This window comes from Rhincodon typus, chromosome 22 (genome assembly GCF_021869965.1).
Source record: "Rhincodon typus isolate 14 chromosome 22, sRhiTyp1.1, whole genome shotgun sequence".
NCBI lineage: Eukaryota > Metazoa > Chordata > Chondrichthyes > Orectolobiformes > Rhincodontidae > Rhincodon > Rhincodon typus.
This window is the reverse complement of record NC_063353.1, coordinates 50,001,780-50,025,847: the sequence shown is the minus strand read 5'-3', so window position 1 is coordinate 50,025,847 and position 24,068 is coordinate 50,001,780. Positions and strand designations below refer to the sequence as shown.

The 24,068-nt window shown below is 40.3% G+C and overlaps 1 protein-coding gene across 1 annotated transcript in view; it reads right to left on the bottom strand.

The window, feature by feature from the left end:
• LOC109917558 (semaphorin-3E) overlaps positions 1-24,068 on the bottom strand; it is a 125,750-nt gene that overhangs the window by 43,383 nt on the left and 58,299 nt on the right. The window contains exons 5-8 of the mRNA XM_048610232.1: positions 23,451-23,567; positions 14,809-14,951; positions 14,053-14,167; positions 2,564-2,633 (exon numbers count right to left, since the gene is read on the bottom strand). Of these exons, the coding sequence (XP_048466189.1) occupies positions 2,564-2,633; positions 14,053-14,167; positions 14,809-14,951; positions 23,451-23,567 (445 nt within the window). The remainder of the gene's footprint in view (positions 1-2,563; positions 2,634-14,052; positions 14,168-14,808; positions 14,952-23,450; positions 23,568-24,068) is intronic.

Genomic DNA, 24,068 nt, shown 5'->3' with positions numbered 1-24,068 from the left:
CCCACAAATTGAAATCTTTCATAACGTGCATTTAAAAGTGTAAGATTTCTCGATTTTTCTGTCTAACATATTTAGTTTTTGAGTTACCTAGAAGTCTACATAACTTTACCATCACCTCATTAGTACTACTGGGCAGGTTTCTGCAGATTGTTCCTCCCATACTGAGTTTTCAGTGTTTGCTGGCAGCTAGAACAAGAGAGATAAGTGGACAAGACAGGAAGATGAATTTAGGAAGAAGGGTCAACTCAAACAAACTCTTGCCCATTTTGTGATAGTTGACAATTGTGTGGCATTGGCAGAAGCATGGGTCATTGCATTGCCATTTTCTTTAGCCAGGGCACTGAAAATATTGGCTAATGTGAAGGAAGACAGAATAGAAGAATTAAAATAGGTTGACATGAATTGGAGCTAAATCATCAGTATGTTTGCTAGTCAAAGAAATAATGATGGATCAAATATGGATTTATTTCCTTTCATTTGTTTTATTCTTTTGAAACTACCGAAGATATCAATGTATAGTTCAACATTTGAAGCCTTGAAAAATCTCTCAAGAATAGGAGTCGACTTGTATGCTTATTGTAAAAGTGAGGATCTAGTGGGTCTATGAGTAGTTGCTGTTTTTGCTGTTGGCTGTGCATTGCCTGCCCTATGTGGGTGCAGGGAGGTGGTCCATAGGGAGTAAAATCACTAGACTCGTAATCAAGAGCTCCAGGCTAATGCACAGGGAACACTATGGCAGATGGAGACATTTTGAAATTGAATTCAATACAAAAAACATCCTGGAATTAAAAGCTGGCCTCACAGTGGCCAGGTAACTGCTGCTGTTTGTCATAAAAACTAATGTGGTTCATCAATGTCCTTTATGGAGGGAAACTTGGGAGGTCTGGCCCACCTGTGACTTCAGACCCAGAGTAATACAATGGACTCTTAACTGCCCTTTGAAATGGTCCAGCAAGCTGCTCAATTCAAGGGCAATTGGGGTGGACAGTAAATGTTGACCTTGCCAATGAGCAAATTCCTATGAACAAATAAAAAACAAACTGTTGCACTTCTTCACAAGATGGTCCCTATTGCCTGTTTGACCCCTTACACTGCGTTATGATGTACCATCAGCATATTTGCAGGTGAGGCTTACACTAATATTGGTAAATATTCATGGCTGAAAAGGGTATACCAATAGGTGAAGCATTTTCAAAAACATGATGCCAAAAAAATGGGGTTATCACACATGCCATGATCTACAGTGGCCTTCAAACAGTTTGGAAATCACAAACCTTCTGTTAAATACTTGAATTAATTTAACAAAATGCATACTGAAATCAGTAGAACATAGAATTATTCTGGGAGGAAATCAGTTTCGTTAATAGAGCAGGAGACATGAGACTTTCTGCAGGATGTTATCTCACTGCCATTTGAATTTACAATGGTCAGAAGAATGTAATCCAGACAGTTCAGAAGCTGCAATTTAGATTGGAATATTGAGTGCAACTTTATTTTCCAATGCCTTTCTCATTTAAAGAAAATGCATGTGATCTTGTACACTCTCATCCTAGATTAAAACCCAACAAATTAAAGAGCGGAGCTCTGAGTATGTACTGATGTATTAATACACAGGGCTGCTCTGCAGAGAACAGCTTGCACCAATGAGTCTATCCTGGCTGCAGTTCCAGTTTCACATGTAATTTATATTGGAAATAACAGTCTTATTTATTTTACATTACCTCAAAAGTTTACCTGGAGCAACAACAACTGAATGTAAGGATTCCAGTGGGGGAAATGACTGCGAAGCCCAGACATATAAACCACAAAATGGTACAAGCACTACATTTCTAGAATGGCATTAATTTTATTCTTTAATAGGTCTCTACCATTATTTTCAGTGCCAACAGCTCTAATGGATTCATCTGTAACAGGATGTCCCTGAGGTTTTTGACTCTGTTCCATTATTTTACGACCCATGGTACTCCTGAGAAAATTCAACTGAATGTGAATGGGAATGCAAACATTAAGCTTAATATAGCTTTTCGTACATCAGACTGCATTGGAACAATTAGTAGAAGAAAGGATTTTAGCTTCAGTTCCAACTCATATTCACCTGAGCTGCAATATAAATTGCAAACATTCAGAGTTTTAACTTTTGAGACTTATCATAGAACTCAAAAATGAAACTACAAGATCCCCTTTAACACACATAATGTTGAAACACAAAACGAAACTAGAGCTATAGAATTCCAATCAAGAGTAATATTAAATTTGAAATGTTAACTCTGTTACTCATTACATAAATGCTGCTAGACATACTGGGTTTCTCCAACACTTTCTGTTTTTATTTCAGATCTCCAGCATACACTGTCCATTCTTTTTATTATATATGGTTCTTTCTACTTTAGAACCTAAATTCTTAAATAATTATCATGAACATTTATCACATCAGCCTGTTCCACATTGTTAGTCTGTGCCTGTTCCATACCAGCATGAATCTGAATCCCTGCCTTGCCTTACATACAGGTATCAGAATTGGAAAGAGCAGTGACAAAGTTGTCAGCTGGAGATTGAAGTTTACCTTGTAGTTCTGAATAAAACATAAATAACTGGGTTTTTATGGTCTCTGGTCTGTAACAGAAACACATCCTCTGTAAAAAAGAAAAAGAAAGCGGATTGGGTGATTGCAATATCATGCTATGTATCTCAACAAAGGTTAAAACAGCAATAAGGCAATTCATGGCAGTCACTGAATGAAATTGTCACTCGCTCCAAAAACTGGACCAGAAATGCTTACCCTCCCGAGAAACATACAAATGGTTGATCGAAACAGGAGCCTCTTTCACTATCATAAATGAATAATTTAAGGCTTTTTCATTCTAGTTTAATGAGACAGAAGTACATGGCAAATAAGCTTGAACAAACAACTGAGTCTACTTCGGAGAAAAATCAATAAAATTAGCAAAGAGGATCTGGCATTACGGTGGGAATTTTAGAGAATTCTAAATGGTCTATCATTGCTGACCTGATATTATTATTGTTTGTAGAATCTACAGAGTAGGTAATGGGTACATTAACTTTCTATGCTATTATTGTAAAATATGTGAAAAGCATCCTTGAAAATTTTCAATTAAAAGCATGTTCTTCAGCTAGATATGATTCATTTTGGCCTCCTTCTAAGGCCCCAGAATCACAGATGCCAATCTATAGCCAATTTCATTCACTCCACATAACATTAAGAAATGGCTGAAGACATTGGAAGATGTAAAGACTTTGAGCCCTGATAACATTCTGGCAATAATACTGAAGACTTATGCTCCAGAACTTACTGTACCCCTAAGCCTAGCGATTCCTGTACAACTACAACACTAACACTGACCTGAAATCATGGAAAATAAAGCACAGATAATTAACCTCAACATTCCTATGCATTGTATATTCCTCCACAACTTCTTTTGAATGATGCAAGTCTCCAGTTTGATGGATCTGGCTTTCATTAAGATGACTTGGTCTGTATTTTTTCCTTAAGACGACAAGGCTGTTTTCTTTTATTTTGATAATTCACCAGAACATCCACTCAATTGAATTGGCAGAAACAATATCAATCTTTGAATGGGTTAAGGAGATGGTATGGACAGTAATATATAAAGGATTATCTATAGTTGGAGGGATGGCCTACAGATATATTTAATACTCTGTCCATTTGGACAATCTGTTCTTTGAATAAATTGTTGTAAATTGTCTACATTTCAATTTGAACATGGGTGTGTCGCTGATGGAGTAGATTTAACTGTGTGCTGGGTATAATAAAAACTGGAAAAACTGGAATAAAAGACTATAAATAGCACTGATACCTGCGAAGACCAAATCTCTTACGGACAAAAATATCTGCAAATTTCTGCATCTTAGAAAATTCATTATTGAAATGATTACATCAAATTGTGAATTCACCAGCAACAAATTCAAGCTACAGTTTCACGTCTTACCCATTTTCTGTCAGTATAAGAATACTTCAGGCCTTTTAGCTCTGCCTTGTTTTAGATCAAAACAATGAGTGTCGTCTTTTGTGCCTATGTTTGAGAGTATGACTCCCTTCTTGAGTGGGAATTTACTGTCTCCCTTTTGTCTCAGTTCACTGCAATGCTTGTACCTTGCTGAAAAAGACATTTTATTTCTCAGTCTTAGTTAATGAAATTCTGAAAAGGAGCACCCTGTGGATGCCTTAAACTGATGAACAAAACGATGTCTCACTAATCTTGCAAAATCGCCTGGTGTCCACTCAACATCTTTTTTGAAGCATTACAACTATGAACTGAACATGTAGAGACACATGGACACAGATATATATATATATATATATATGTACACACATATATGTATCCTGTCTCTGCAGTCTGTGTAACAATTACAAATATCAGAATGGCTGTGAATCAAAATAAAAATCAAAAAACCATGTGGATTTTTCTCGAGACCCTCGAGACCCTTCTTCTTTCTTTTTGTCATTGATAATTGTACAGTTTACAACTTGAGAAACTGAATATAGAAATTATAGGAAATACTGTGATAATTTCACAATGTTTTGCAAATTTATCCAGAACACAGTTTTGAAATGAAGCAATATAAAGGGAGTCATAAATTGGATTTCTAACAGCCTTGCAGAGAAACAGAACTTTAGTTTCATAACTCAAAAGTTTTGAATCCTGCATCATGTTTTGTTTCAGTTGCTTATACATTAATTATATTTACTTCTCCCCTTTTTTGACTCTTCCCTAACTCACCTGATATTTACTTGGATAAGAGTAGTCAGACATTAGTCTCAGGTTTTACAAATTATATTTGGTCAATGGAAGATACGAGAAGATGGCCTGTGTGCTTACTGTGTGGGAACATGTAGTTAAACCACAAGACCATGAGATATAGGAGCAGAACTAGGTTATTCAGCTGATTGAGTCTGCTTGCCATTTAATCATGGCTGATATCAACATGTTTCTCAACCCCATTCTCCTGCCTTCTCCCTATAACCATTGGTCCCCTTACTAAACATGAACTGATCTATCTCACTCAATGACTTGGCCTCCACAGCCCTCTGCAACAACAAATTCCACAGAATCACCTCCCTCTGGCTGAAGAAATTCCTCCTTGTCCCAGTTCTAAAGGGTTGTCCCTTCACTCTGAAGATGTGCCCTTGGCTCCTAGTCTCTCCTACCAGTAGAAATATCTTCTCCATGTCCACTGTATCCAGGCCTCTCACTATTCTGTAAGTTTCAATCAGATCCCCCTCCTCACCCTTCTAAACTCCATTGAGTACAGACCCAGAGTCCTCAATTGTTCCTCATGTGATAAGTCCATTATCCCCAGGATCATTTTTGTAAACCTCCTCTGGACTCCCTTCAATGACAGCACATCCTTCCTTAGATACAGGGCCCAAAACTGCTCACAAAATTCCAAATGCAGTCTGACCAGACCCTTATACAGCCTCAGCAGTACATCCCTGCCCTTGTATTCTGCCTTTCATAATGAATACTGACATTGCATTTGCCTTCCTAACTGCCAACTGAACCTAAATGTTAACCTTAAGAGAATCCTGAACTAGGACTTCTGCGACCCTTTATTTCCGAAGCCTTTCCTGTTAAGGAAATAGGCTGACTGTGGATCTGTTTTGTACATCTTGTTGACCTAATATATCACTGCTGTAGTGCACTATGACAATACAAGACTCTCTCTGCGGAGTATTTGAACATTTTGGTTTTAACATTATTCAGTATTATCATCACCAGTTAAGTTGTCTGTGAAATGGTCCCAAAGTCTTTTGACAGGTAAAACATCATTCATTTTGTCTCTTTCTTTCTCAGTACCCATGACCTTGAACACTCCTTCCAAGTGAGCCAGTGATTTATTTGTTCTTCCTTCCATTTAGTATAATGTATTCATTAGCCTCACTGCAGCCATCCGTACATGCGGAGACCAAAAGAGGCTGGGTGACTGCTTTGTGGAGTAACACCCCCAAATTACAGGCATATTCCTGAAATTCCAGTCAACTGTCATTGCAATTCTCCATCCTGATCCCACTCTGACCTCTCTGTCCTTGGCCTGCTCCAGTGAAGAACCTCAACAGTCACCTCATTGCGGTGCAGCCTTCTCAACTCAATGTTCAGTCTAACAACTAGAAAACATATGCCTCCAACTAAATTTAGTTGATTTTTAATTGTTTTGAAGAAGGGTCACTGGATCTGGATCTGAAATGTTAGCTCTGTTTCTCTCTCCATAGATGCTGCCAGACCTGCTGAGCATCTCCAGCAATTTCTGTTTTTGTTTTGTGACTTTTTGTTGATGCAGTTTGTCTCATTTTTTTCTTCATCCCTTCATGTTGCATTCAGACAGCTGTGTGCAGCCATTCACACCTCATCTTGACTTAATAGAGACATACAAGATGATCAGAGGATTAGATAGGGTGGACAGTGGGAGCCTTTTTCCTCGGATGGTGGTGGCTAGCACGAGGGAACATAGCTTTAAATTGAGGGGTGATAGATATAGGACAGATGTCAGAGGTAAGTTCTTTACTCAGAGAGTAGTAAGGGCGTGGAATGCCCTGCGTGCAAAAGTAGTAGACTCGCCAACTTTAAGGGCATTTAAATGGTCATTGGATAAACATATGGATGATAATGGAATAGTTTAGGTTAGATGGGCTTCAGATTGGTTTCACAGGTCGGTGCAACATCGAGGGCCGAAGGGCCTGTACTGCGCTGTAATGTTCTATGTTCTATCTGTTTCTTTATGATAGTATTGAACAGGCTCATTGGCCGTCAGGACATATCATTTTAAACTTTCCTGTCTCCAGACAGTCTCAGACTGTTGCTTTTGTTCTTCCTGCTCATTCTCCCATTCCAGAGGTCCTTATGATAGACCATTACTCTATTTTTCTGTGCTCAGATGTTTTTATTTAAATTGGAGATTTCAGATGGCTCCAATTAAATTAAATAAAATAGCTACTCAGGTCAAGTCAAGCTATTAAATAGATAGTTTAACTCATGCAAAACTATTAAACTAACCTCACATTTACTCGCATTTCCTCAACTACGCCTCCACTAGACTACTTACAACCCACAGACCTTGACCAAAGCCCTGCACGAAACCTAAACCAACCCTCACATTCTGCCAGAGCCAACATCACCCATTATCACCAGATCTGACCCATTCTGACCTATACCACCGTCCCCACAGCCCCTGCCCCTACTCTCCCTGCAAAGACCTGATAACCACCCTCCTCACCTCCCCCCAGATTTGAACCAACCCCTCCCACGCCACTTCCTGCTGGACTGGATTCCTCTCACCCAATCCAAACACTGCATGACTTACTTTGCCACACACAGGCACCTTACACCTTTCCCACTTGTCATCCTAAATCTGGTTTCCTACCCCCTCTCCAGCTGGCAGCCTACGCAGCTGGCACCTAATTCCCTCTGACCAACTAAGACCCTACCATCCCAGCAGCTGAACCTCACATTTCCCTTACTTACAGCAGCTGACACTTCTGACAACATTCCAGCAGTTGTACTAAAGACGTGTGCTCCAGAACTTGCTGTTCCCTCGCTAAGCTGTTCCAATAGTTACAATACTGGTATCTATCCAACAGTATGAAAAATTGCTCACATATGTCCTGTACACAAAAGGAAGGACAAATCCAACCTGGCCAATTACCGCCCCATTAGTCTAATCTTGATCATCAGTAAAGTGATGGAAGGTGTCATCAACAGTGCTATCAAGCAGCACCTGCTCAGCAATAACCTGCTCAGTGACGCCCAGTTTGGGTTCTGCTGAGGCCACTCAGCTCCTGATTTCATTACAGCCTTGGTTCAAACAGGGACAAAAGAGCTGAATTCCAGAGGTGAGGTGAGAGTGACAGCTCTTGACATCATGGCTGCATTTGACTAAGTGATGCATCAAGGGGCCTTGGCAAAATTGGACTTACTGGTAATCAGGGGAAAACTCTCTGCTGGTTGGAGTCATATCTGGCACATTTACAGTTGGCCTGGTGGCTTAATGGTTAGCACAGCTGCCTCACAGCAGCAGGGCCAGGCGGGTGACTCGCTGTGTGGAGTTTACACGTTTTCCCCTTGTCTGCATGTGTTTCTGCTGGGTGCTCTGGTTTTCTCCCACAGTCCAAACATGTGCAGGTTAGGTGGATTGGCCAGGGTAAATGTGGGTTCCAGGGATAGCGCTGGGGGTGGCTCAGTCTGGTTGGGAGGGTCAGTGTGGACTTGATGGGCTGCATGGTCTCTTTCCACAATATAGTGATTTTATAGGAAGATGGTCAAGGTTGTTGGAGGTCAATCATCTCAGCTCTAGGACATCTCTGCAGGGGTTCCTCAGGGGCATGTCAGAGGCCTAACCATCTTCAGCTGTTTCATCAATGACCTTCCCTCCATCATAAAGTCAGAATAGTGAAGAAGGCATTTGGTATGATTGCCTTTATTGGTCAGTGCATCCAGTATAAGCGTTGGGAGGTCATACTGTGGCTGTACAGGACATTGGGTAGGCCACTTTGCAATACTGCATGCTGTTCTGGTCTCCCCACTGTAGGAAGGATGTTGTGAAGTTTGAAAGAGCTCAGAAAAGATTTACAGGGATGTTGCCAGGGTTGGAAGGTTTTAGCTATAAGGAGAGACTAAATAGGCTGGGGCAATTTTTCCTGGAGCATCAGAGGCTGAGAAGCAACCTTATAGAAGTTTATAAAATCCTGACTGGCAGGGATAGGGTGAATATCCAAGGTCTTTTCCCTGGGGTGAGGGAGTCCAAAACTAGAGGGCATAGGTTTAAGGTGAGAGGGGAAAGATTTAAAAGGGATCTATAAGGGGCAACTTTTCTATGCAAAGGGTGGTGCATGTATGGAATGAGCTGCCAGAGGAAGTGGTGGAGGCTGATACAATTACAACATTTAAAAGGCATCTGGATGGGTACATGAATAGGAAGAGTTTAGAGGGATATGGGCCAAATGCTGGCAAATGGGATTTGATTTATTTAGGATATCAGGTCGGCTTGGACAAGTTGGATCAAAGAGTCTGTTTCCATGCTGTCCATTTCTATGACTCTAAATGGAGATGTTTGTTGATGATTACACAATGTTCAGCACCAATTGCAACTCATCAGATACTGAAGCAGTCCATGTTCAATTGCAACAAGATCTGGACAATACCCAAGTGGCAAGTAATATTCACGCCACAAAAATGCCAGGCCATGCCCAATAAGAGATGATCTAACCACCAGTCCTTGATATTCAATGATGCTACCATCACTGAATCCCCACTCTAAATGTTCTAGTAATTACCATTGACCAGAAAACCCACTGGACATGCAATGTAAATACGTTGACTACAGGAGCAGGTCAGAGGCTAGAAATCCAGCATTGTTTAAGTCAACTCCTGACACCCCATGTCCACCATCTACAAGGGACAATACAGGAGAGTGATGGAATACTCCCCATTTGCCTGGATGAATGCAGCTCCAACAACACTGAAGAAACTTGACACCATTCACGACAAAGCAACCCATTTGATCGGCACCGCATCCACAAACATCCACAACCTCCACCACCGATTCTCAGTAGCAGCAGTGCGTACTATCTACAAGATGCACTGCAAAAATTCACCAAAGATCCTCAGACAACACAGTCCAAATCCACAACCACTTCCATCTAGAAGGACAAGGGCAGCAGATACATGGGAATACCACCTCCCCCTGCAAGCTCTCTCCCAGCCATGCACCATCCTGATTTGGAAATATATTGCCATTCCTTCGGTGTCACTGGGTCAAAATCCTGGAACTGGCTCCCTAAGGGCTTTGTGGGTCAATCTACAGCACATGGACTGTAGCGGTTCAAGAAGGCAACTCATCACCACCTTCTCGAGGGCAGCTAGGCACCAGCCATTGACACCCACATCCGCGTGTGTAAACAAAAAAAGAAGCTAGCAGGCATTTGCTTGAAATGGGATGATCTGGTTCCTTCCTCAGGCATGCCCACACCATGAAAAAACTCTCTGAATGGAAGTACAACTCCACATTTTGATTTGCTTTGATTTATTATTGTCACATGTGCTGAGATACAATGAAAAGTATTGCGTTGTGTGCTAACCGGACAAATTATACTTTACATGGGTAGTAGAACAGAATGCAGAATATAGTGTTACAGCTACAGAGAAAGCGTAGAGACAAATCAACTCAAATATTTGAGAGGTCCATTCATAAGTCTGAATCCAGCCGGGAAGAAGCTGTTTTTAAATCTGTTGGTACATGTTTATGAACTTTTGTACCTTCTGTTCAATTCAAGAGGGTAGAAGATAGTATAACCAGGGTGGGAGGGGTCTTTGATGATGTTGGTTGCTTTCCCGAGGCAGCGGGGAGTGTAAACAGAGTCAATGGATGGTAGGCTGGTTTTCATGATGGACTGGGCTGTGTTCACATCTCTCTGTAATTTCTTTCAGTCTTGGGCAGAGCAATTGCCATACCAAGCTGTGATGGATCCAGATAAGATGCTTTCTATGGTACAGCTATAAAAATTGGTAAGAGTCATGGTGGACATTCCAAATTTCCTTAGCCTCCTGAGGAAGTAGATGTGTTAATGCGCTTTCTTGACTGTTGCATTAACATGGATGGACCAGGGTAGACTGTTGGTGATATTTACGTCTAGGAACTTAAAGCTGTTGACCACCTCTGCCCCAGCTACATTGATACAGACAGGGGCGTGTCCTCCACTCCACTTCCTGAAGTCGACTTCCAGCTCCTTCATTTTGCTGACATTGACGGAGAAATTGCTATCTTTACACTATGCCACCAAGCTCGCTATCTCTTTCCTGTGTTGTTTGAGATCCGACCCATTACAGTGGTGTCATCAGCAAATTTGTAAATGCAGTTAGTGCTGAATGTGGCTGAACAGTTGTAATTGTATAAGGAGTATAGTGAGGGGCTGAGTATGCAGCCTTGTGGGGCACCGGTGTTAAGGATTGTTGTAGAGTTTGTGTTGTCGCCTGTCCTTGCTGATTGTGGTCTGTGGGTCAGGACGTCGAGGACCCAGTTGCAGAAAGGGGAGCAGAGTCCTAGGTCTCGAAGTTTGAAGAACAGTTTGTTGGAATTATGGTATTTAAGGCAAAGCTAGCTGTTGACACTTTACTCACTGTCTAACATTTTTGATCACACGCAGGGACTTATTATTTAACACTCCACTCACACCATTTGTATGATCTTTTGGTCTCTCTGCCCATTGATCTGTTGGCCTATAAATTCTGTGTCTGTGTGCTTCTCTCTCACTTCACCTGATGAAGGGGTTATGCTCCAAAAGCTTATGATTTCAAATAGACCTGTTGGATTATAACCTGGTGCTGTGTGATTTCTGACTTCAATAAATAGGAGTCTAACATAGATGTCCTTGTTATCCAGCTGTTCCAGGGATGGGATCCAGAGGTGGCATCTGCCATGGACCTATTGCAACGGTCGGTGAATTGTAGTGGGTCAAGGCAATCTGGGAGGCTGGAGCTGATGTGAGCCATTACTAACCTCTTGAAACACTTCATAACGATGGATGTCAGACGGGCTGTAGTCATTGAGGCACATTGCCTGATTTTTCTTTGGCACTGGGATGGTGGTGGTCTTCTTGAAGCAGGTGGGAATCTCACATCAGAGTAAGGAAAGGTTAAAGATGTCTGTGAATACTCCAGCCAGCTGGTCCCCACAGGATCTGGGTGCATGGCCAGAGACTCCACCTGGGCTGGTCGATTTCATTGTGACTTGTTCACAATCCACTCTCAGAAATGCAGAGCTCCATCTTTTTGTAAAAATGAAGAGCCAGAGTGTCACTCCTCAGAAAATCCAGCTCAAAGTCAGCAATAGGAGAGAGGTTCCTGCAGTTCCCTCCAATTATTTGACCATCAGAAATAAGCTTTGTTTTTTCAACATTAGTTGGGTGCTCATTATGTCAGAACGTGTCTGATTACAGGAGATGTAGAGCATTGCTTCAAATCCCTGTACTCCTTAAGCCATCTCCTACCAGTGTAACTTTTTCTGGTTTGTAAAGGACATTTCTGTCTCTAGAGATACCAGAGATTGGAAATACTGTGTATGGTTGCTGGTAATTGTTTCAATTTACACAGTGCCATTATTTAGTGTCAGATTGCAAAGGTAAGCCTTTCTCCCTGTTTATTCCCCAAAATACGAGCATCACTAACAAAGCCCACATTTACTGCCCATCCCTAGATATCCAAGAAAATGTTATGGAACCAGATCTTCCTAATATTACCTAATTCTGAACTTCAATTAAAGGAATTTTGTCCTAAGAACCCTATTCTGTTTCATTCAGAAAAGAGGAGATAGTTTCATTGAAAATGTTTGCTCTGCTATAACATGGTTTCCTAATAAATATCAACAATTGTTTTTAGCCTGCAATTATTTTTTGATAAAATTGTTGACACAATTACTTTGAAACAATGCCTTTAAAATAGAATGACTGAAATAAAAATCTTCGATTTAGATAAAGCCACATGGTTATGGGGAACTCATACATTATCGACAGTACCTGTAATCCAGATTAAGGGAGTACAAAATGCAGGCTCTAGGGGCTGGATGGCCTACTCCTGCTATATTTTATAACGTTACACTGGCTTTACTGGTATTCTTTCATGACAACTCCCAGGAACATAGGTAAAGGAGTAGGCCTTTCAGCCCTCAAGTTTGTTCCGCCATTCAATGAGATCATGGCTGATCTGTGCCCTAACTCCAAACACCTGCCTTTGGTCCATGTCCCTAAAACCTTTGCTTAACAAATACTATCTTTCTCTGATTTAAAATTAATAGGATACAGCATCCACTGCCATTTGTGGAAGAAAGTTTCAAACCTCTACCATCCTTTGTGTCTAAAAGTGCTTCTTAAAATCTAACTTGAATGGTCTGGCTCTAGTTTTTAGACAGTGTCCCTTAGTTCTAGAATCTCCATCCGGTGGAAATAGTTTATTTTTATCAACCCTGTTGTTTCCTGTTAATATTTTGAAGACTTCAGTCAGATCACCTCTTAACCTTCTCAATTCAAGAGAAAGTGGGTCTAACTTGTATAATCTATCCTTGTAACTTAGTCCCTGAAGTCCATGTATCATTCTTGTAAGTCTACATTGTACTCCCTCCAAGGCCAATATATCCTTCCTAAGGTCTGGTGCACAGATCTACTCACAGTAATCCAAATGGGGTCTAACCAGGGTTTTGTTTAACTGCAGTATATATACAATTTTATGCTCCAGCCCTCTAGTTATAAAGGCCAGCTTTCGATTAGGTTTCTTGATTATTTTTCACATCTGTTTGCAACATTTTAAAGATCTATGATCCTGAATCTCCAGATCTGTTTGGAAATTTAACTTTATACCATGTAGAAAGTACCCTAATCTATCCTTTCTTGGTCCAAAATGGATAACCTCACACATGCCTCCACTGCCCAGTTTTGCCCATTCACCTAATCTATTAATATCCTGATGGATGGGTATTGTGCAGCTGCCAAAACCTTTATATTGATTTTTCCAGATTTGCTCAGATCAATGCCTTGTGTTTTATTGTGTCTACCAGTTGCTGCTCTCATTGAGGCTGCCATGTTTTTCTTAATGTCAATGCAAGCTGTTTGAAACCTGTGTACTGTGTATTGGACAGAGGCTTCATTAGCATGCTAGTCTTGTCCCACTCACTGCTGAAGCTGGTTATCTGGCCATTGTCACATCGGGACAGTTTTTATGCACGGATTGGCTGCTGGTTTGCAATCGAGATGACAGTTTCAAAGAATCTCACTTCTGGTAAAACATTGAAATATCCTGAGATCATGAAAGAAAAGAGTTTGAGAAATACAAGTTTCAATCAGTGTACAGATATTTTCTGAAACAATCTGTTCAGAGATGTTATGACACATCTCTGGTGTAAGTAGGGCTTGATCTTGGGCCTCCTGGCTCTGATGTAGAGATATTACCACTGCACTATAAGACACTCTGTGCCGCTATGTATTTTATCAGCATTATATAAATTTAATTTAAATCACCAGCAATTCTTTACCCATTTCATCGAAATGTGTGGCAATCCCATTTGGTCCCAACACTGAGCAGACCAGCCTGGCTTTGATGAAAGTGCTCCATTTATTTACCAGTACCCGCTGTCCTCCAATATCACTCTGAGGAGAAACACATCAATAAATAAACACGTCAGAATCCTCATCAAGGGATCATCAGCATGATTTATTTTTATCTCTCCAATTAAACTCATTATTCTTGTGAATGTAATGTAGATTAATGCATGCTGTAGTTGCACTGATAAAGGAGGGAGAACTGTTCAGAATTAAAAGCTAATTAATTCATGAAAATTATTTATCATCACAAGTAGTTGCACACAGCCTAACTCTGAATGAAGCATTCAGACTTTCAACTGTAAATCAATACTGTGCAGACGTATTTCAAGTGAATTCCCATCCTCTGGAGGGAGTCAAGTTAATGAGAAATAAGCATGATACAGATTTTTGATGTTGCAATTTGACAGAATTCCTTGGTTTGTTTACTCAGTAATTGTTAACAGATGAAATGATTTGCTCCAAGTACTCAGCTTTTGAAGAGGTGCTGATGTGCTGGTTATGTTGCAACTTTAAGAAGAAAATGTGCTCAGAGAAAATTTAACTGTGTAACAATATATGTGGGATTATTTCTCTGTGGGCCAGTAGGTGTTTACAGGGTTCTTGGGGGTGTGGTGGGGAATAGTGGGGAATTGGTGATGAAGTTAGTTATTTTGTCCCAATTCTGGAATCACACAATCTTTACTTACAGCACAAAGTCTTCCCACCCTGGAATAGCGTGCGGGGCTACTTCCATCCGCCTCCAAGGCTTTCTCAGTGAAGAAAAAGTAAACCTTGTCATCATCTCTGTCATCATTATCTGCAATCAGGTGAGCAGCAACAAACTTGGGTTCTGTCAGAAGATGGGATTATTTATATTAGTAACATCATTGGAAAAAGGATACCTTAGGGTCTAGGCCCGAAACATCAGCCTTCCTGCTCCAATGATGCTGCTTGGCCTGCTGTGTTCATCCAGCTCTACACCTTGTTATCTCAGATTCTCCAGCATCTGCAGTTCCTACTATCCCTTAGAAATATCTGATAGGTGGGTCTTTCAGATGTACTTAACGAACCACCACATCACCAAACAAGATAGACACCCCGTGTCATTCACCCTTTCAACACCTCATCTGAATGGAAAGCTTCAAGTTACAGGACGGTTCATTACGTGATCCAATCAAATGACGTCACTCAAAATCTAATATCGTGGTTAAAATTATTTCCTAATAGATGACCAACTGTGTATTAACATAAAAATAATTCAGAAAGCATTTCTAAAATGCTGAGTGCATTTATATATTGCAGAGTTGAAATAATGAGTCTATTTCCTTGCGGTATCAATCATGATTCAGATACACTTATTTCTAAACAACATGGTGTAGTTTGTAAGATGTAAGGTACAGAATACAAAACCAATGAATATTCAGTTATAGAAGATGAAATAAAAACAGAAATTGCTGGAAAATATTAACAGGTTTGGTACAATCTGTGGAGAGAGAAATAGTTAACAGGATGAATTTTGCCCTATTTTAATCATGTCAATTTCATACTTACAATCTGTATTAGTGACTTGGGTGCAAGGATGGAAAGTACCACAGCCAAATTTGCAGATGACACTGAAATAGGTCAGTAAGTAACACGTAATGAAGAAATTTTTAAAAATTTACAAATGGATATGGACAGTTCAGATGAATGGACCAAAATCTGGCCAATGGAGTTTAACAGAAAAGTGTGAAGTTATCCATTTTGGCCAGAAGAATGAAAAGAGAACTTATTATCTAATTGGAGAGAAACTTCAGAAGGAGGCCATTAACTATGAAGTGAGGTTGAAGAAACTTGGGTTGTTCTCGCTGGAACGATGGAGGTTGATGGGCGACCTGATAGAGGTCTACAAGATTATGAAGGGCATGGACAGAGTGGACAGTCAGAAGCATTTTTTCCCAGGGTGGAAGAGTCAGTTACTGGAGGGCATAGGTTTAAGGTGTGAGGTGCAAGGTTTAAAGGTGATGTACGAGGCAAGTTTTTTACACAGAGGGTGGTGGGTGCCTGGAACTTGCTGCTGGGGGAGGTAGTGGAAGCAGATGCTATAGTGACTTTTAAGGGGTGTCTCGACAAATACATGAATAGGATGGGAACAGAGTGATACGGTCTCAGGAAGGGTAGGGGGTTTTAGTTGTGATGGGCAGCATGTCAGTGCAGGCTTGGAGGGCCGAAAGGCCTGTTCCTGTGCTGTAATTTTCTTTGTTCTTTGTTCTTTGCTTTGTTGCAGAGGGACCTGAGTGTCCTTGTGCATGAATCACAGCAGGTAGTAAGGAAGGCAAATGGAATTTTGACATTTATTGCTAAAAGAATGGAGTATAAATGTGGAGAAGCCTTGCTGCAATTGTACAAGGTAGGTGAGATCTGGAGTCCTGTGGCCATTTTGGTCCCCTTGTTTTTTGCATTCATTCACATAATGTGAGCATTTCTTGCCAATCCATAATTTCCCAGAGGGCTGTGGGTCTGGAGTCACACATAGACCAAACTTGGTAATGATGGCAGACATCCTTCCCTAAAGGACATCAGTGTGGGTTTTTTCCACAACTGTTTTGGCATCTACTCACTAGAATTTAGATGCTAAAGGGGGTTGACAAAGCTGATAGAGAGAGGATGGTTCCTCATTTGGGACAATCTAGAATGCAACATCATAGTTTTAGGATAAGTGGCAGCAGATCGTGATAGAAATGAGGAGAAATTACTTCTCTCCAAATGGTCAAGAATCTGTGGAATTCACTAGGCCAGAATGCAGTGGACACCAAGGCACTGAATAAATTTAAGGAGAGAGTTTTTAATTAGTAATGAGTTGAAGGGTTATGGAGAGCAGGCAGGTGTTATGGACCAGACCAAACACCTTCAAAATATATTAAGAAGATAGCCTAGACCCCAACTTTCTCTTACTTTTAAAAACAAATGTAAGGCATTGGGTTCTGGATGCAACTCAATTGGTCATACTACTAGGCTTGAAGCAAAACATATTTTATTCATACACTATATATAAAATACAAACAAAAGGAAGAAAAAAGTGGAATAACTTAACTCTATTGGACGACTTAACAGAATAATAGATTATTTAACTACTAAACAGTGACTTTTCCAGTATAGTAACATCCAATAAACACACCCTTGGCAAAGGCAAATTCTGTAAAATAGATTGTCTCTCATGCAAATCTAGCAGCAGGGTGGGAGCCCAAACTTTTAGCTGCAACAGAGAGAAGAATAACAACTTCCAGATCCAGCTTCAAGACCCCAGCAACTGCTGAAAGCTAAAACTGAAAATCCTGGTTCAGTGGGAGCTTAACCCCACCCTTTTGTGCTGCTTTTATTGTTCCAACTTTAAAATAAAACAAAGCTAGCTGGGCTGAGATCAGATAGCTCGGTTCCAAGTTTTCCACACTGGCTTTCAAAAAGAAACAGAACAAATCTTTCTTAAAGGCGCATGTTGTAACACAGAAAAGTGGAGTTGAGGTCGAGATGAGCTCAGACATGATCACATTAAATGGTGGAGCAGGCTAGAGGGGCTGAATTGCAATCTCCTGATCCCAGTTTTTACATTCAATGAGATTTACAGAGTGTTTCCCTTTGACAGGCCCAGTGAGATTTCTTACTCTATCATCCTAAATATACCTCATTTCCTTTTTACAGTGCTTCTATGGCAACACTGTCAACTGGTGCTAGCCTGATTCTCCCCCTCACTCTACCCAGCGGAATTCACTGCTGATGAGAATAATTCCCCTGATGCATTTGGCTAAGAAACATCCCATTATGATGATGCATCAAAGCCCCCAAATACTCCAGCATTTTTAATCCTTCAATCCAAAATGAGTTTTGTTTTAAGAGAACTGCTAGGATGATAAAATGGCTGCAGGTTAAAATTCAGTGACTGGCTGCCAAACATAGTGTGTGAGACCAATGGGATATAACTTCTAAAGGTGTCAAATTAACATTAAACAGACTGGACTGTTATTGCTCATGATTGTAAAGATTAAAAGGGACTGATGACCCCTGTCCCCCCTTGAGAATAATGTCCCAAGCTACAGACATATTTTGTGTTTACCATTTGAAGAAAACACAAAGACAACAGTCAAAAAAATCAGTTTGCAGTGTACTGGAGTTTGCTGAAAACAAAAATGTTCTGGAGATCACAATGGGTCAGGCAGTAAATTACTGCAGATGCTGGAATCTGAACTGAAAACAAAAATTGCTACTGGAGTGTACTACTGGAGTGTACTACTGGACTGAACACTGTCATGTACCAGTCTAGGTTTGGGTATTAGCTTGCTATGAAAATCAGGCCACTGTCTCCTTGTTCCCTCTGTGTTGGGGCTATAGACCTTTTCTCACATTGGATGTTAGGTGGCAGCTAGCTAACAGGGCAACAAAAGGGAGAGCCCGTCTTAGTCAGAGTGCTGAAAACCTATTTACAAAAGGAATCCAGACTTAGGAACTTATAGAGTCCACAACGCCAAGAATCTCAAAACGCGACTAATCAACTGCCAACATCAATCAATAGCCTTGCAATGACTGCAATATTCACTAACTTCTCTGCACAAACTATCAGAGATAGACCCTTATAACTTCTTTTTCGCTTTTATCTTTTTGAACTCTTCTCTAATTTCTAATCTGTGTGGTGTGTTACTGATTGTTCTAACGTTCGATAATTGATAAACTCATCTGGTAGCTCAAGAAAGCCTGGTTAAATTGGCTCCTATTAAAAGATAATTTTGTGTGGATCTGGGAGAGTGGTGTCTGCAAGGGAAGGAACGCTTTTTAAATTAACCTTGTTCTGTCCAAATGAGGGGCCAGAATAATAAAGGGGAGACAATGTACCCCTCCTGACCCAGAGCTGAACACATTCAGATATCCAATCTGGAATCTCAAACCTTGCCTGGGGATTGTTTGTAACAATATGAGATTCTGTTATAAATTGAAATGAGATTCCACCTCATCACCTCTTGTTCCATACTTCTCCTACATGGGGCATGGTGTTATGATTGAAATTTTTATCAAGCTTTCTGAGAGTCTCTTAGGACAAATGCAGGACTGGACTCACAAAATATTAGTTCAGAGAGAAGATTCCATTCATTTTATTCATTCACGGGATGAAGGCGTCACTGACTGAGCCAGCATTTATTAGCCATTCCTAATTGCCCAGAAGGTAGTTAAGAGTCAACCACATGCTGTGTGTATTGAGTCACATGCAGGCCAGACCAGGTAAGGACGGTAGATTTCCTTCCCCATTGGGAATTTATGAAAGAGATGGTTTGCTGTTCCCAATAATTGGCAATGGATTCATCGCCATCATTAGACTCCTAACTCCAGATTTTTATCAAATTCAAATTCCACCATCTGCCATGGCGGGATTCGAACCTGGATTCTTCGAACATTACCTTAGTCTGTGAATTAACAGTCCAGTGATAATACCACTAGGTCGTCACCTCTCTTCAACTGAGGCATTTAATATATTTTGAGTAAATATTCGAACTATTTAAACCTCAATTTTTCAATAATAACAGATTTTCCTATGACAGGCTTAGAAAAAATACTCTGTATGGCTTCTGCTGTAAACCATATCTAAGATTGGTGAAAATTGGCTTCGGAGATTGCGATTAATTTGCATTTGGTCAGGAAGGCAACACATAAGAACTAGTCTTGGAAAAGGTAAAAGGTGATCAAGGAGGAGCCAGATGGTAGGAAGCAGAGAGGATTGAAGGGTTTGCTTCTTAAAATATGAAGGCTTTGACCCCCTTTGGGTTGATGATTCATTTTTCGAACATTGAGATTCAAAGAGACATATTCAGAAAATAGGCAGTAAAATAAATCAACAAAATGAAAAGAAAGAAAAAGAAGGTTTTTTTTTCCTGAGCATCTTTGGATAAATGTGTTTCTGAACTGTCAGGATCAGATGAATGGATAATGAACTGAAACTTGTTAATGGAATATAAATTTCCCAAGAAAAATTGCCTTACATGTGTGTGGAAATGAATTTGCTCAGAGCTGGTCAAGTGATTATTTTCAAGGACATGAATGTTCTGTTCTGTATAATCAGAGATTTCTCGACAGTCAATCAAGGTTATTCTGCGGCTGAATTATTTCTCACGAATAATTCTGCTCTTTCATGTTGAATTCTCTGGGGATTGCTACATTCCTCCCACAGAGGCTCACCACTAATGGTTAAATATGACTATATTCAAGTCATTATTAATGTTAGAATTTTGGACAATATCCAGACATAGAATAGTGTAATTATTCATATTGCTTTGTAAATGTAATGTCTAATGTTGAAGTTCTTATCTTTTCAGTCTTCACACAGGGAGCTCATGTTCATATCTGAGCTTCCAAAGGACAGATTTATCCAGAAATGGAGGACATCACAACAAAGTGCTATTTCTGTCCTATTCTGGCTGCATCTTTACACTTTCAGCAGAGAGAGCCTGACGTTGTAACCAGGAGCAGACATCCTCTAATAATCTCTCCTAATCATAAACTGCTGCAATTATTTATTAATAAGTTAATTGGAGCTTGGTTAAAATCAGCAGGCTGAACACAAGGTAGGATAAAACCTAGAATCATTGTCATGACTACAGAACTTCAGATCACCTAAGGTCATGTCAAACTTTTAATTATGCTTTTTTTTAAAGACAACATACGAGAGGAAAATGGCTGAGAATATAAATTCTGAGCAATGCTATTCAGTGGCTATCTGGGAGATTTGTGTCCTGAGCCTTGAAGGGGACAGTGGAATGACATGCCTGCCAGGTGTCAAGGAATCTTCAAACAGAAGGACATCACAAGAAAAAATTTCTCTGCAAACTGAACTCTAACTCCCCCAAGGCGTGTGAACACTCAGAGTGTGAACATGAGGGGAAAAAGGAGCACAGTCTGAGTGAGAGAAAGTCTGAGTGTCTCACCATTTCAAGAATACATAGGAACATGGGTTAAAGGCCTATTTCAAACCTGGTCTGTGCATGCTAGTAAGTGAAGGTTTGTGTACATCTTGGCTGCATTGTCTCTCTTTGCTGGAAGGCAGTAAGGAAATAGGACGATGGCCTTTTAGCAGACCTATAAAGACAGGCATCTCAAACTCATCTGCCCACCTTCCAACATCAATGCTATTGATATCACCCAAAGTAACAATTGCAGTGTCCCATCACCTACACTTCATGAAACTCAGAGACTGCCTGATTTATCTGTTTTAATTTCTATTTTTTGCACTCACTTTTCATTTCTAACCTCTGAGTATTTGTGTTGCATTAACTGTTTTGTTAACTGTAAAAAGCCTGCTAAGTTGGCTCTGTTTAAGACATAAATTCATTTGGGTCTGAGAGAAAGGCATCCACAAGGAAAGGGAGACTCCCTAAATTAATCTTATTGTGACAAGGAAGGGTAGGAGAGTAGATGAATAAAGACAATAAAGTTCACCCGTTGTTACCCAGGAGCTTAACATTTTCGAGGTTAGAACACAGAACATACAACATAGAAGACAGAACACAGAACACAGAACATAGACCATAGAACAGTACAGCACAGTACAGGCCCTTCAGCCCATGATGTTGTGCCGAACTTTTACCCTAAACCTAAGGTCTATCTAACCTCCACCCCTACCTTATACTATCATCCATATGCCTATCTAACAGCCGCTTAAATGCCCCTAATGAGGCCGACTCCACTACCCTTTCCGGCAATGCATTCCACTCCCCTACCACTCTCTGAGTAAAGAACCTACCTCTGATGTCTCCCCTATATCTACCTCCACTCATTTTAAAACTATGCCCCCTCCTAATAGCTACCTCCACCCCAGGAAAAAGTCTCTGGCTGTCTACTCTGTCTATACCTCTGATCATTTTGTACACTTCTATCAAGTCACCTCTCATCCTTCGTCGTTCTAAAGAGAAAAGCCCTAGCTCTCTCAATCTTTCCTCGTAAGACCTTCCCTCCATTCCAGGCAACATCCTGGTAAATCTCCTCTGCACCTTTTCCAATGCTTCCACATCTTTCCTGTAATGAGGAGACCAGAAGTGGACGCAATAGCCCTCTGCACTATAATCCAATGGGAACTGTAATAATTTACTGAACATTGCCTGGGGACTGGTAGTAAAATTATCCAGGTTTAAACCAGTTAATCATGACAGGAAAATGTGCTCATTTCAAAGGAAGTGTTCAGTTGCTGCATAAAGCTCATTTGAAAGCAACATTTACCAAAACTAGCATGAATCCAAATTATTTCAGAGCAAATTTGACAGCTTTGGAATTGTTTTATTAATGCCAAACTCAATCATTCAAACATCAAAACTGTATGGGTAGACCACAATAAACATCCTGCACTTACACTGAATTAATATGGACCAGGAAAATCAGGACAAAGCCTTAAATTCAAGTAAATGTTTCAACATCCAGATTTTAATACCTTTACTGGGGATTTGCATGAGATAGTGTATTGCTGGGCATATCTAAAGAACAAGTCCAAAGATGTGCAGGTTCCGCGGATAGGCCATGGTAAATTGTCTGTCGTGTCCAGGGAATTGCAGGCTGGGTGAGTTAGTCATGGAAAATGTGGGGTTGTGAGATTTGGGTGGGGAGTTTGGTCTGGGTGGGATGCTCTTTGGAGGGTCAGTGTAGATTTGACATTCTGAATGGCATCTTTCCACACTGTAGGATTCTATATTTCTATGATTCTATAATTTACAACAGCTCAAAGTGTTTGCCTCCTTGTTGGAATGGGTAGCTCAATTGGCTTAGATGGCTGGAGTGTGACATAGAAGGAGTATGGAATCAATCTTGGACAGTGTGTCATCATTCATGAAGACTCTATCCTTGCTCCATGCTTGAGACAGAGTGGTAGTCCTGGAGCTAGCTAACTACTTGTCTCTAACAGAAAAAGATGGTTAATTCTGAACCTGTTAGCAGCTTTAACAGAAGCATGACTGATGGAGCTGTGTTGCTGATAATTATTGCCTGTTTCTCAGGGTGCTGGGATTTTGTACAAACACATCCCCTATGAAACGTTATGGATATTACCCTGACTTCAGTGTAAAAAAGCAGCTTTCTGACTGTGAAAACAGTCATCGTTATACACACTCAATGTACAAGCTTGTAAAGTCACATCAATAATCATTTCTTTAAACCCATGTTTTGCTTAAGTCCAAACTGTAATGTTTGAAACAAGCAAAGGATCAGAGAAAGTGAATTAATGGTTTCAACTGTAACAAACACTGATTGAGTAATGATATAATCATTTCTGTATAGGCAATTTCTGAGCATAGTTCAAACAATTGTTTAGTGCAAGGTTAATCTGAGACAAACTGTGGATGATTACCTTTAAGCAGTCGATCATCATGTTCTGTTCTGGTTGTCGAAGGAGAGCCCAAACTTCTAAATATTGCAGGATCCTCTCCAAAAAAATCAGCGTAGAGTCCAATATACAGCTGCCCATCTAAAAAAAGGAAAAAAAAGTCTGTATGGCTTTTCTTTCAATTTGGTGTTACTTTTAATTTCCACAGTTAGCCCCAAATTGTCCGTGCTGCCTCGGGAGTCTTTCTTTCTCAGTAGAATGCATCTTTCTGGATTTATCCCCTTAAATGTCTACCATTGCATGTCTGTTGACCTGCTCCTTACACTAATTTCTTAGTTTACTTCCCTCAACTCTGTCTTCGTACATTTAGCCTTTGCTTAGGTTTAAATTATTAGACTTAGCCCCACTCCTCTTTTTCTCAAAAAGAATGAAACATTCAGTTGTATTGTGATCACTGATACCGAGGTGTGTCTTTACTATGAGACCATTAGTCAATCCTGCCTCATTGCACATTTCCAAGTTTGTAACAACCTGCCCTCTGGTTGGCTTGACAACATGCTGTTCTAAGAAATAGTCCTGAAACCACTCTATGAATTCAACAGAGATAACAAGATGTAGAGCTGGATGAACACAGCAGGCCAC